Below are 13,823 nucleotides of genomic sequence, written 5' to 3' on the forward strand. Positions count from 1 at the left end.
GGTTAAACATTTGACCCCATTTACCATTATTGGTCTTAAATGTAATGTATGTTACAACACAACTCTGTAAAGTTTTCTCAATAGTATGATTTTCTTTTACAAACCCCAAGCCAGATTTGTTACACCAAACTATCCATATTCAGAAGTTTTTTTTTATTTTTTTATTATTATTATTGAACTTTTTATTTTTAAATACATGGCAAAAAATGTTTTTTTATTTTATTTTATGGCTGTTAAAAAAACTTGAACTGTAATATGTTAACAGCAGCATTAACAAGAGTTTTGAACCTGGCTCTATATGGCCTCTGGGAAATCCATGCAAAGCGGTGCATTTTTAATGAGATAACACCTCGTTTGCATATTCAAAAACACAATTTCAGAAAAACACAAGTTAAAAAGTTTACCCTATTTGCCGACACTGTCACCTTACCCTCCCACTCGACAGCCTGTTGAGTGGCCCTGGGCTCTGTGGTCAAATCAGCAACACACCCACAGCCTAGTGAGGCTTTCAAAATAAAGCTTGCTGACAAAAATTTCATGTCATTATATAAAATTACTCCTGGACTGTCATGAATTTTGTGAAATGGCTGCTGTTTGGTTGGGGTTAGTCACCAAGACAACGTCAAGGTCAAGTTTAGAGAATTAGAAATTGCCATTTTGTGTGATTTGGCGCCCCCCAGATGTCCGATGTCAGATAATAATGTACATTTTGAGGCATTTAGCAGATGCTTTTAGTCTATTACTTACAGTAATTAATTCATAGATTCATACATCGATGGCAGTGGCTGCCATGCAAGGTGCCATCAGGAGCCATTTGTGGTTCAGTGTCTTGCCAAAGGACACTTCAACATGCAGGCCAGGAGAATCAAACCAGCATCCTTCTGATAACATGACACTGGCTCTACCACTGAGCCGCAGCTGCCTTATAATGCATAATGTTCAAAAAAAATTCAGTGCAATGTAAAAAATAGAATAAAAAAATAAAAAGAGAGCAGAATGGCACCTTTAAGTTTTAATCCCTTCTCATGGAAATCCTCGCTCAAGGGCGAAAAACAGGGCCAACCTCAGGAGGAGCTGCACATAGAGCGAGCTCCAACAGCGTTTAGACACCGGCCAGATAAAATGGCCACTGCTGTTTATCAGTGATTAAAATGTGACGTGAATGTTGAGTCTTTTCATGCTGGTAGAGGAGGAAGCTATTTTATCCACCTCGGCTGACATTTTGCCCAAAAGGATTAAGTCATATCTGCAGATATATTCGATTTTTTTTTTGTGTGTATGTGCAATGATACTGACGAATTAACTTGACAAATGCCTTATTTCTGCGGAGAGGCAGTGCAGCCTTTTGAAGGAGAAGATTGCAGAGCTTACGATGCCCATGCTCCACTATCTGCGTTCACAATATGTCATTACGTACTCAAGCTTCACAAGAGCAATTCATGCTAATGGAAGTAATTACACAGAAATTACAACCTGTCTGAGTGAAAGACTACAAATGAGCAGGCATGTGACTGAAATAGGTGCTTCTCATACAATCAACACATCGAACTATGTATGACATACTTAACCACCATGCTCCTCGTGTCAGCGTTCTTAACTACACAGTTGAGGGGAAAAGAGAAGACTGACATTTCCATAATCTTACATGAACACTGAATTTGACCTTGTGTTACTTAATACCCAGCACAGCTCAGCACTTGAAAGAACTCTTATCTCCATTTTGATGAAGTTCAGAGGGGGGGGGAAGTGGATTCATCCCTTTTTCCCTGTGGAAATCCCTAAGGTTAAAATCTACTCGCTTGATATATTCGATGTATGGTAGTGAATTCGATGTCACTGATAATAAAGGTATATCCTCTCTGTAGAGCCGTGTTCAGGGTGCCACAATTTTTTGCATCGGCACCACATTGGTATTATGTTTCAGGGCTTAAACGATTACTCAAACGATTTTATTTTAAATCTTCTATTTAAATTCACTGCTTTAAAACCGTCATTCCACCATGGAGCGCTTCTACAGCACCGACATGAGCTGACACCGTGGTGGATGCCTAAGCTGAAAATTGAGAGAGGGTGAAAAGGGGCCGCGTGAAAGAAAAAGACAGCCAGTATAAAAATTATAACACAAGGCAATCTTCAAATCGTGGGCGCACTTTGTTTTGAAAGTGGCTGTGCTGCTGGTGCTTCTGTCAGCGAATCATGAGTCCCATGCTATTTGTAAATTTCATTATGCCTGTAGAACAGCATTGACCGACAAGTCTAAGTGACAAATTTGGTTGTTACTGCTTTCAAAAACAACTCTTATGCACATTTTGTTTTGATGTGGTGCCCGCATGGGAATCATTTGTCAGTGTTTTTCCAGAATGTTCAGCACAAGCATAATGTTTAATCTGACTGTTTACCGATCCGCCACAGCTATGGTTAGGGAACGATTGTGGTCATGATTAAAAGAAAACAATGTTGACTGGGAGGGAAATGGATGCTAACAGCCCCCTCGCAGACAAAATGTATCAAAGTCACACATTTTGTCGAACCATCCTCCTCCTCCTCCTCAGATCCCTCTCCTCCCTGAAAGGTTTTTGCAACATCAAACTGCTTATTGGCACTGTACATTAAATCCTCGTTGTGTGTTATCATTTGTTATTCACAATGAAACCGATCATCTTCAGTTCAGCTGAACAGATATATAATGTCTGGCTGACAGTCTCATTATAACCTAAATGTGAACGTGCATTGCCTGACGACACAGGTATGGCAACCCCGTAGCTCTCGCCGGCCAACTGAGAGATGTGTTCGCGGCCAGTTTGCTACATTCAGCAAGCTCTTTTAGCCCCTTTTAGTGTAATTTGTCCATAAATAAACAACCCTGTTAATTGCCAAAATCGTATAAACACAAGCAAAATGGCTGTAATGAATGTACTTCAGGGACTGTGTGTTTTGTGCTAACTGGGTTAGCCTTTGAAAAAATGCATTGGCGCTGCTGTGGGACATGTCTACAGGTCTGTGGGCTTTAAGCCACTCAGTTACTGGATGAACAGCAGTCCATCATTGCCACTGCTAACTTGTTGTTTGGCTCAGGGGCGGTGTGCTTTGTGCAGCTGAGTTAGCTAACTGGTGAACAACAAGCTCACAGACTGTGAACTGCGTTGTTGTCATCACTTACTGTCATCACTAGCTTCCTCTCGTCTCACTCACATGTGAGAGAACACAAAACAATATCATAATGAATCTAAATAACCACCATGACTATTGTTAGTACTCACCACTGTCAAGCTAGTATGTTAGCATTGGGACATTTTGGCAGCAATTTCTCTTTCATTCTTGTGGCATTAGCTTGCCAATAGCTTTAGCAAATGATCCACCACTTGCTGTAGGTGCTCTACTGAGTTATATTCTAGTTGGTCTGAACATTTGATTTAGTGACTGCTGTCAGGGTGTTAAGAGATTTTCCACAAGTATGTAAAAAATGCCTCCGGAATAACCTACCCACCTTTGTTACAGTCACAGTATGTCTCATTAGCAAGTAAAAAAAAAACATTGTTTTTCTGTTTACACAAATGTCTCAACAAAATGTTTGCTTGTCTGGAACAACAAATGAATGACTGACAAAAATCTTCAGGTGGAAACAGGTATTACAAAAAGTCATTATACAGTCATTACGCCTGCACAGAAATGGTTTCACTGCCACCCGCATTTTCTCCTTTCAGTCCTTTGAATATTTGATAGATTACTGTTTAATGTCATCGAGGGAGTGGGGGTGGGGGGTGGGGGTTACTTATAATGAGCACAAAAGCCATACATCCATGTGGGATTTAGACATTCACGGAGCTCATTATAATAACGAAAAATGCTCCCAATACAATGTATATATCTTGGCTAATTGGAGTTGAAGATACCTTCACTGTCAGCGGGCTGAACTGCGACCCTGGCATTTTCAGAGAGAACAATCTCTGAACCTGATCCTGGACCTTTTTGGTGGGGTTGTGCAGTGTTTTAAAGAGCTTCATGATGAGTGGTTGAGTTTAAAAGCTGAGGGACCATGGTACCACTGAACCCCCCAACCCTGACTGATATAACACAGTTAAATTATTCATTTGAAGTAATAGTCTTGGTGATGAAATATTCATCATTCTGTAATGAGGGATGTATTGATTTAAATAGCAGCACTTTGTTGAAAGCCCCGGCTTCAGCAAGAGGGGGGCGAAAAAGCAGCAAGAATGAAAGGTATTTTGCAGATCATCTTTTTTTGTATTTTATCAGCATTGAGCACTTGTACTGATTACTAATTAGGCACTCTTGTGTGGAAACTATACGGAGGAAATCACAGTACCTTCATACGAAAGATTAGAAATCAGCAGCTACTGATAATGGAAACATTGTTACTCTTTATTGCATCATTTCATTGTGAACTTCATTTGCCTGTAGCACAAAATTGTGCAGACTACTTAATGACCACTTGTAACAGTGAGTCTGTGTTATATTTTACAATTAGGAGTTGTTTTTGTTCCCCCCTGTCACTTCAGAATAATTCATACACAAGAGAAAAAACAGTATTGTTTAGAGATGCAGGTCATGTAGTATGGTAAAAACAGAAAACAATATTTTTATTTGGACAGAACCATGCAAATGCAGATCGATATTACACATGAACGAATGGTCACAGTAATCTTCCTCCTGTTCTCTGCTGTTCACTTCAGTTGAAGCCCGTCACAGCTGACACCTTCAAGCGTGCATTTCACTGTTTTTGTATTCACGGCCAACTGAAATTATATAAAAGGATGTGAGGTCATAGATTCAGTGGTGGTACTAGTAAGTGTTGTAGTGCTTCATGCAACATTAATAGGGAATCTGGGATACATTTGGCTATCAATAATAATTGATGATTAGCACTGATAGTTCTTTATTATGATAAATAATCAGATCCACTTCACATTAGATCACCTCGGGAGCACCGCGCTTAAAGAAGGGACAACACAGCCAATTCAGTAACTCAGTCTCATAAAAAGGTAGTACGCTGTCAGTTTGTGACTGATAATTAACTTAATAATCACAGCCAAAGTTACCGCAACAGCTGAAATGGTTGAAGGACTTTGGAGTCCTTGACAGAGAAGAGGCTGGCAACATTCACTCTTGTACAATATTAAATAGACAGTATGGCAGTTCAAAAGTCTTTTATACATATCAAACTGAAAACACATAATCTAACTATCATGTATTATATACAGGTGTGTGTGTGTGTGTGTGTGTGTGTGTGTGTGTGTGTGTGTGTGTGTGTGTCTGGAAGAAAAAAAATTAAAAAATTATGGCTGGGGCTCAAAGTGCATAGACAAAGATGTGTATGTGACAGGGTACCAGATTAGAGAAGATGTTTATTTGCATGCAAAGACCCTGAGTCAGTGTGAAGCATAATTCAACATTAAATTAGCCATGTAGAAAAGCAAACTACCAATAACCTGGTGACACAGAGATCTGAATAATTAATCAACCAGAGTTAATGAGTCAAAGTCCTGTGCTTAGCCGTGCTGTGCTATGCTGTGTGCTATCTAGGCCCAGTTCAACATTACCAGAAAGGGTGCTGGTGGTTCTTAAGCTGATGAGCCAAGCTGGAGAACACTGTAGTCCGTGTGTCTTTGCTGTGCAGTAACAGTGATGGAGGAAACTGGTCGCTCCGTTCCTTTTAAGGGATAGCAGCTTGGAGCTAACGTGCTTTGAGTTCCTCATATCGTGGAGTTAGCTGGCAACCTTTGCGTTGCAGCTACTGGTGCTAACTGAGCTGAGTACTAGCAGAAAAAACTTTGGGCCTGCTGGAACTGCAGCTGGCAGCTCAGTTTCTGAAACATGATACAGATTAAACAATATGAAGTACTTATTGGATTTACCTTCACCATAGCATTAAACTACCACTTCCATATGAATACAACAATAATATTGCCAGTTATAAAATAGTAGAACACTGACCTCTGCCTTACAACTACTTTTACTTTGGTACGTTAAGTCCTTTTCTTTGCTGCTTATGCAATTTTACTTCTGTGTTTTGAATTCAGGACTTTTACTTGTAATGGAGTGCTTTTACACTGTGGCATTGCTACGTAAGTAAATGATTTGAACACTTCTTCCAGCTCTGATGTGAGATCGAGACAATATCAGCAGGATGAAAGATTAATTTGACCATAAATTTAGGCATGATGGTGCTCAGATGGCAAAGAGCCACATGGCACTCATATCTGAACAGAAACTTTTTTATTATATAGCATTTTCTGATGTCTGCTCATAAAAGGTGCTGTATAAATAAATGTGACCTGAGGAGCCACGTGGCTCTTTTCTTCCTGCTGAGAGACTTTCAAGATCAGAGTGTCGGATCACGGGAAGACATGTGGAGAAATTAGAGAAACAAAGGATGTGACCTAGTCACCTGGATCAGTAGAAATCTGTTTCATATATAGGCATAAATATCGATAAAAGAAAGATTATGAAAACACTACATGTGCATCTTTGAAATTCAGTCTACACGTTAAATGCATCTATAGAAGACTGTATGCCTGCACAGCATATGGATGACGCAGCTGTTTTAGCAGAAGAGAGACAGATTTGATGAACCAATGAAACATTTGTCCAGAGGGACTCAACCAATGTTCCTGAAGTCGTCCTGCTGGGGGATAATTCTATATAGGGAATAAAAGGACACCGAGGGAGTGTTTGAATTGAAATCGGAGCCCACTCCACTCACTGGATTCCGTCAAACTGCATTACAGTTACAGTAGCAGGTACTTAAAATGGGGCTGTGACAAGTAACAATGCCGGTGAGTTATTGAACTCAATACCTCGAGACGGGTTTGTTGTCGTCATAAAGCACCAATTTGTTGTTCTATCATCGAAAAAAGTAATGAACAACTCCGAATGAAAGACGCAACATGAAAAGCTGTTTTCCCCTCTTCCCTGCTGTGCGGGGAGCATAAACGGTTACCTTGGACTGGAATCCTGACAGTAGCTTCCATCTTTATGCAGCGCGGCTGTCATTGTAAGCAGGCACTGTCAAGAAATTGCTGTTTGTGTGAAACACGATACGGGACAGATTGTCAGACACTTTATGGCAGGGAACAAATGCCTTAGGATAATTTTGTTTACGGCAGTGGAAAACATGGAAGAGCATGGAACAGCAGCCTCATATGCCTTATGACTTGTAAGGGTGTAAGTTAAGGGATGTAAAGAGGGACCATTTGTCTTAGGTAAGCACCAGCCTACATCTTTTTCATGGCGCGAACTGCTGATTAAACATGACATATTGAGGGGGTTGAACCGGGCCTTTGAGAATTATGGCACAATCATAAACAAGTAAGTAAATGCGTCCCTGCTGGCTAGAATGAATTAAAATACAATGCCGCTGCCTTTCTTAATTCAGCTGAATCATTCAGTGTGTGGATTTGGTGCACGTTTTATTAATCAGGAATTATTAACATTGCTACTTGGTGCACTGGCATCAATAGTAAAAGACTGCAGTTCTTATCAATCAAGAGAAATCAGCACTACATGAAACAGCATTGTGGTTTGTTCCCACCTTTAGCTGAAATCATGCTCAAGGACTCCGGACTCACACTGTGCAGAGCTGAATAGATGGCTCATTGTTTTTTAACAAATGTTTGAAATCTAAAAAAAAATAGAATATGTACTAACAGGAACCTTTCTCTCACGGTTGGTAGTTGGAGGCAGGGCAGATTTTCACCTTGCTTCAGGCTGAATAAAAGTCAAGAAGATGATTTTGAATGTAGCTAACCTTCAACAGTGGTAAATATCACAGTTTGATCCTGTGCAAATGTTAACTCTGTTTCACTAGTGTGAATGTGACTGACCTATGTGTTTTTTTTTTTGTATGTGTGTGTGTTTTGACCTTGACATGAGCACTTGAGCACAAGAACCCACATGTGCCACTTTGTTGGCCTATCATCCTTCAGCCTATTATTACCACAGCACAAAGGAGTGCGAGGATAAATGCGGGCATGTCAAGTCCAACTGACACCTACACCAGAATCACTGTAGATATTCTGTACGTACCTTGATGTTTTAGAAAATGATTCTAACATTTCAATGAATACGTTGAAAGCATGTTGGGTGAATGATTATACCATGTACTTACTAAGCCCACAATGAGCCTGAGATCCTGCAGTGGAGAACTGTTATTATTTCCTAGGTCAAGGCTAAGAATCAAGGGAGATCAAGCCTTTAGCGTCAGCTATACAACTGTTATATTCACTACTTTTTAAAATGATCAGGAATGCATGATGAGTCTACGTTTGCCCATGAGCCTCGCATCTCAGCTTTTATTTCTGATTTTACAGAGATAACCTTTATTATCATGACATATGGCTACAGTATTTTTACCTGTCAGGTGCACCTGTGCTGTGTTGCAACTACAGACATCAACACAATCTGACATGGCGGTATGGTTCCACTTTTTGGATGCCCCCCTGCTGCTTCGACATAGCAAGCAGGCACAGAAAAACAACAGCGTGATAAATAATATGCAGGGGGCACTGCAAACAACCCCCGCATGGGAATAAACGTACAAATAAAGAGACACCAGGGTGCATACAAAGGCAGAGATGGAGGAGGCTCCTGCCGCCGTAGCGGCAGAGGAGTTGTTTGGACTCTCAAACAGATGCACCTTTGACATTAACCACCTGTCAGGAACTTTGTTGATGGCCAGAGGTGTAGTAGGGCAGTTGTTTTGTCTTGCACAGTTGTTAGCTCCATGCGGTAGCGGGTAGTCTGGCTGCTAATTTGGTTGACATTTCAGCCAGAGTCTGTGGGGTGACTCAGGAACGGTTTAGGAGGCTGGAGAACAATCAGTTGATTGCTCGAGCGAAAGTAGAGGAGGCTGAGTTTGAAGGGCCAAATGATGAAGCACGCTACAGCCCGATTGATTGATATTCTGCAGAGGTTATGCGTTTGCTGGACAGGGCAGAGAAAAAGCGGAGCAGGGAAGAGAGACGGGGTGAGTTGGTGTTTGGAGGTTAAGAGGGTTGCTGCAGAACAAAGAGCTGAGCCACTGTTTGATTTCAGCACTTGTGCCTCCCTTTCATAACTATTTTGTTGATAATGTCTGAGGGATGTTGGAGATGGTTATTATTGCATATGGATCAATAGGCAACACATTCTGTGAGTCTATTCTGAAAGAGCCTGCTGAAAGGAGCCTGAAATTAACTGTTGAAAATGGAATGGATAGGAGCATAATGTATGTGGGAAGGCAGTGATGTGTGAAGTGAAAAAAAAAAAAAAACCTCAAAAGATAGGGAGGTTATTCCTAATTGTTAGAGCATAACATGAACCCTTCTCTGTTACAGAAGAAATTCAAGCCTTCTTTTTAAATTTTCAAACCTCTCTTTGACATGCAGCATAGAGAGAAACGCAGGAAACACGAGGAGAGGAACAAAGCCCCCCCGGAAGGTGGAACCATGTTATCTGGTGTGCCAACACATCCTCACACCTTAAAAACCTGAATGGGGCGACTGCCAGTGAGTCCCAAAATGACATGGCTATATCACGGTTCCCATAACAACATGGCAGCTGCAGGGCACCAGCGGCAGGCGTAATGGACCTTCATCGTATGCTCGTGGTATGCTGTAAGTAAGAAAACTACTTGGTTAGGTTTAGGAATACATTTTTGCTTTGGGTTAAAGTAACTTCACTACTTGTGTCACAACGCTGACTTTTGGATTCACATAGGACATGAACAGCAGTCGCCTGAGTGGAACACCCGGGCCATCCATCCCCGACCACCTTCTTATTCACTTACCATACTTCTTCGCTTTGCTTCCTCCCTTTGCTGCAGCAACTGTCCCCACTCACACGGCAGCCATTTTCCTTTCTTCTTCGTCATACATTTAGGAAATCTGACACGTTGTCATGATTTCATCACTTACCGGTTGAGTGGCAACTGAGAAGTTATCGGCCAGTGAAAATATGGAAGCAAATTTGGCCATGTTTTGAGTTAAAACTACAAATTTGATAACCCTATTGGCTAACGTTAGAATTCCTACACTTCCTGGCTAACATTACCATTTGATTACATCTAGTGCGTTTCACTTTCAACTTAAAGAAACGTGATCAAGATATGTGTTGCTTTTTTTAAGAGGTAATTTAAGCCTTTCTTATAACACAACCACACATGGATGTTAGTGAGGAAGTGGTTGAATGCAGTTGATCTTCCCACCCTGAGTTGTCAGAGGAAAATGGCTACTGTTTGAATATGTTCTATTATGACTGTGGTCACTGGAGGCTGCCGCTTAACAAGAAACCTCAATATGGGTGGTAATAACCTGCTTCGACTGCCACTACATGGATTTATTCTGATCAGGACATGCCAGGTGTGCACAAATTGTTATCAGTGTTAACTCACCAGCTCACCCTATGAACACAGTGCTATTGATTATTAAATTAACATTATACCCCGAACAAACATGCTCTGCGACTAGTGTGTAAGCTTTTGGGTTGGATTGATTACTTTATTTTGTGACTGCATGGTGCTACGAGCACACAAACTGCTCAGCGGTTAGGAGGTGAGATGAAACGTAACGTGCGTGCACATGATCTATGTGGATGATCCAGAGGTTGAACTCTTTCAGCTCTGAAAAAAACAACTTTAGCTCAACTGAGAACGGAGCACCCTCCAACACTATCCGGTTCTCTTTGATTCGGCCACTGGGGCGCTCTCAACAGAAGACTGACCCATTTCTGATCGCTGATGAAAGACTGTTCTGTGAGTAGACCTGACCCTCCCTTCCTCTAGATCTTTTAATTCAAACTGACACTGTGTGCTTTCGTAAAGAGAAAATAACCTTGTAATGTGCCCTTTTATAGAACGAGAAGAAATTACATTCAGGCAATAAAATGCAGCCATTGCTTAATTCTGTACACTTCACAGCCTGACGTGGTGAGTCGCTGACAGTAGTTAATGTTTCCCTAATGTCAGCAAAAGATAATGTTATCAAGCCTTAGATGTGTAGATTTTGCTTTGCGGGCCGACTTAATGACTCCTCTCAGCTTGTGTGCTGCATGTGCAGCTGCAGTGTGGATTCAAATGTCGATGCAAAATAGTCTGTATGATATTAGAAATACTTCCCTGCACAAACTTTAATGTTGTGAAAGTATAATGGAGGAATGATAACTTGCTTTGCTGCTGATTGACATATATTGCTCCTGAGAGCGCCTGGCATATTGGTTCTTTATGGAATTACTAATTGGTGACATGCCTTCTTTGTGTTAATTTTTATTGCGCGCATCATGTCATTAAGCCTGTTCGTGCACATCTGGCTGATATCACTAATGAGTGTCTGGGATGATGGGCTCTCTCTTATTTAAGCCTTTGGTTTGACACATTCCTTCTTGAACCTGATGAGGCACGAAGCAAAAAAAAAAAAAGGTTTTGCTCATGTCAGTTAAAGGTCTCTGATCATATGTATTGTATGGGCTGAGTTTTTGAATTACTGCCACTCATTCATCGCTTGGACTATTTTATGACAGAATTAATGTTCAGCTTGCAAATCCCAGCCACTCCTGCCCCATAGTATAATATGCACAAATCCTTTTACATATGTTTTCTCGGTAGCATTCAACGTGGGAAAACTCAAAGACGTTCCTTGGGAATTAACGCGTGCTTGGACCAGCTGGATGTGCATCCTATTGCGACCTGCATACAAACATAACTCGACCCTTCCAAGAACGATGGATGTTAGAAATAATACAGACCTTTTTGCATATACACAGTCAAACTAGAGCCGGATGCGAGTGGTTTTGCAGGATGTCCTTCTCAGCCCGGGCTCTGCGTTCATACTGTTTTCAATAATTTGTGTGTTTAACCTCATCTATGTGCACAGAAGGAGATATTCTGCCTTGTGAAACTGTTTTGGTAGCTTTATGAGAAGTCTTCCATTGGAAAACCTTTAAGAAAGGTGATGCCCAATTAGTGAATTATCAGAATAATGAGTTGGCTCAGGTGGATCGTACCTCTGATTTTTGTATGACAAGAGTTCATGTCAGAGTTCAAGTAGAGTTTGGTTTTCTGACTTTATAATGGTTAGACTTAATTAATGTATTGCTTACAGGTTTTTAAAAAGAATATTTCCACTCTTGGGGCATATTTGGTTAGGTTGTGGCAAAAATAAAAATCATCCCCGGTGGATGTTACACATGGCGAAACACCCGACGAGAGCTCGCATCAGGCAAAAAACACCGGACGCATGGTTCCATGCCCAGGTCAAACATCAAGTTATTTGGTCTCTTCAGACCCATGAGTAGTCAGCAGTCATCACTACCTTATTTCATCAGAATTCTGTACTCATGGGTCTGAGCACGCTCATCTTCGTGCTCAGCCTTCAGTCGAGAAGTTTCTTGTCTTCATCTTGCAGGGTTTCTGACGACATCACACATACAAAATCTGTCAACAGACAGACAGACAGATGTATGAACGCCTAATAAACCACACTTGTCACTACTATAGGTATCTCCTTGACAACGTTTTGCCACGATGACACACACACACACAGACACACACACACACACACACACAGACCCACAAGGTGAGAACATCACCACCTGACGCTGTTGTGACTGTTCAACATTGCAGTAGGTTTTTAAAGTTAAAATCATAGTTCTGACACAAGCTGTCACAAGTTTTTTAACATTATACAACACTCACATTTTAGTTTGAATAAATAAGTCCAAATTTTATATAATTTTTCTGTATCCAAAACCTTTGATGCATCTCTGCAATGTTTATGTTGGCATCCTGTGAAGAAGTGGTGTGTGTGTGTGTGTGTGTGTGTGTGTGTGTGTGTGTGTGTGTGTGTGTGTGTGTGTGTGTGTGTGTGTGTGTGTGTGAGATGTCTGAGTAGTTTCAGTACTGCACAGTGTGTCTGTCAGGACCAAAGTGCAGGAATGTGATTTTTTTACTTGTCAAACTCAATCTAACATAAACTTCCAACAGCAAGACAGTGTGCCATCTTCATCCAGTTGGAACCAGGATAATTATTGCAGGGACAGGAGGTGCTGCGGACTGTGGCGTGTATTCAGCGACAGAACTGTCCCATTTTGCTCCATCCGCGTGATTTACTAAGCCTAACATCTGTTAAAGTTGTGCTACATGCAGCAGATACTGAGGAATTAAAGTCCCCCCTCCCGCATATTCAAAAACAAAACACGAGTTCATGCATTTATTTATTTGTTTCCATTTCTAAAACAACACCGTCTTGGATGCAGCTCTGTGTGGGCAGAGGACACAGCAAAAGTGCAAAATAGCATTTCATCTTTTTAACTGCTCACGAAAAGCGAGGTGTTGTCTGGTGAAATCTAATGAAAATGAGAAACACTATTCCCCCTGCAGATTCTCTGCCAGAGGAATGTCAGAACAACTGAGCTCTTGCCCCCACTGTCGCTCTCGCTTCCTTCTTTCATAATGAATTTAACAGGCTTCCATAACGAGGCTATTATAGACTCCAGCCTCCCAGCCGAACAGAGAATTAGATAAGAGGGCACCTGGACACTTCAGCAGCCATCAAAATAGATGCCAATCAAATTAGCTAAGGTCTGTGGTTCTCCCTTGTTTTTCTCCCGGAAGACAGGACTATACAATCATAGCCAGAAGGTTTTCTTCACCCTCTGATTTACTGCTCTCATTTTGTTCAGACAATACGCTGTCATTAAAACTGACCCTATAAAATATTCAAATGCAGATCAACAAGTTCTGAAAAAAACCTTTAATTACAGTCCTCAAACAGATTCTCCAGGGATTTGGAGGAGAGCACAGGCTCAACAACAGCAGCGGCTGACAACCT

At 41.1% G+C, this 13,823-nt stretch overlaps 1 protein-coding gene across 4 annotated transcripts in view; it reads left to right on the forward strand.

Annotated features, from left to right (window-relative positions):
• The window catches only part of aqp4 (aquaporin 4), a 70,219-nt gene that overhangs the window by 2,425 nt on the left and 53,971 nt on the right, over positions 1–13,823 (forward strand). For 2 of the 4 annotated variants that reach the window (XM_037084752.1, XM_037084755.1), the window contains exon 2: positions 9,387–9,614. The exons of the other annotated variants lie outside the window; for them this stretch is intronic. Coding sequence is in view for 1 of the 2 variants with exons in the window: in XM_037084755.1 (XP_036940650.1) it covers positions 9,610–9,614 (5 nt within the window). In the remaining variant the exon portion in view is untranslated. The remainder of the gene's footprint in view (positions 1–9,386; positions 9,615–13,823) is intronic. 4 annotated transcript variants of the gene reach the window in all.

This window comes from Acanthopagrus latus, chromosome 21, assembly GCF_904848185.1.
Source record: "Acanthopagrus latus isolate v.2019 chromosome 21, fAcaLat1.1, whole genome shotgun sequence".
Classification (NCBI taxonomy): domain Eukaryota; kingdom Metazoa; phylum Chordata; class Actinopteri; order Spariformes; family Sparidae; genus Acanthopagrus; species Acanthopagrus latus.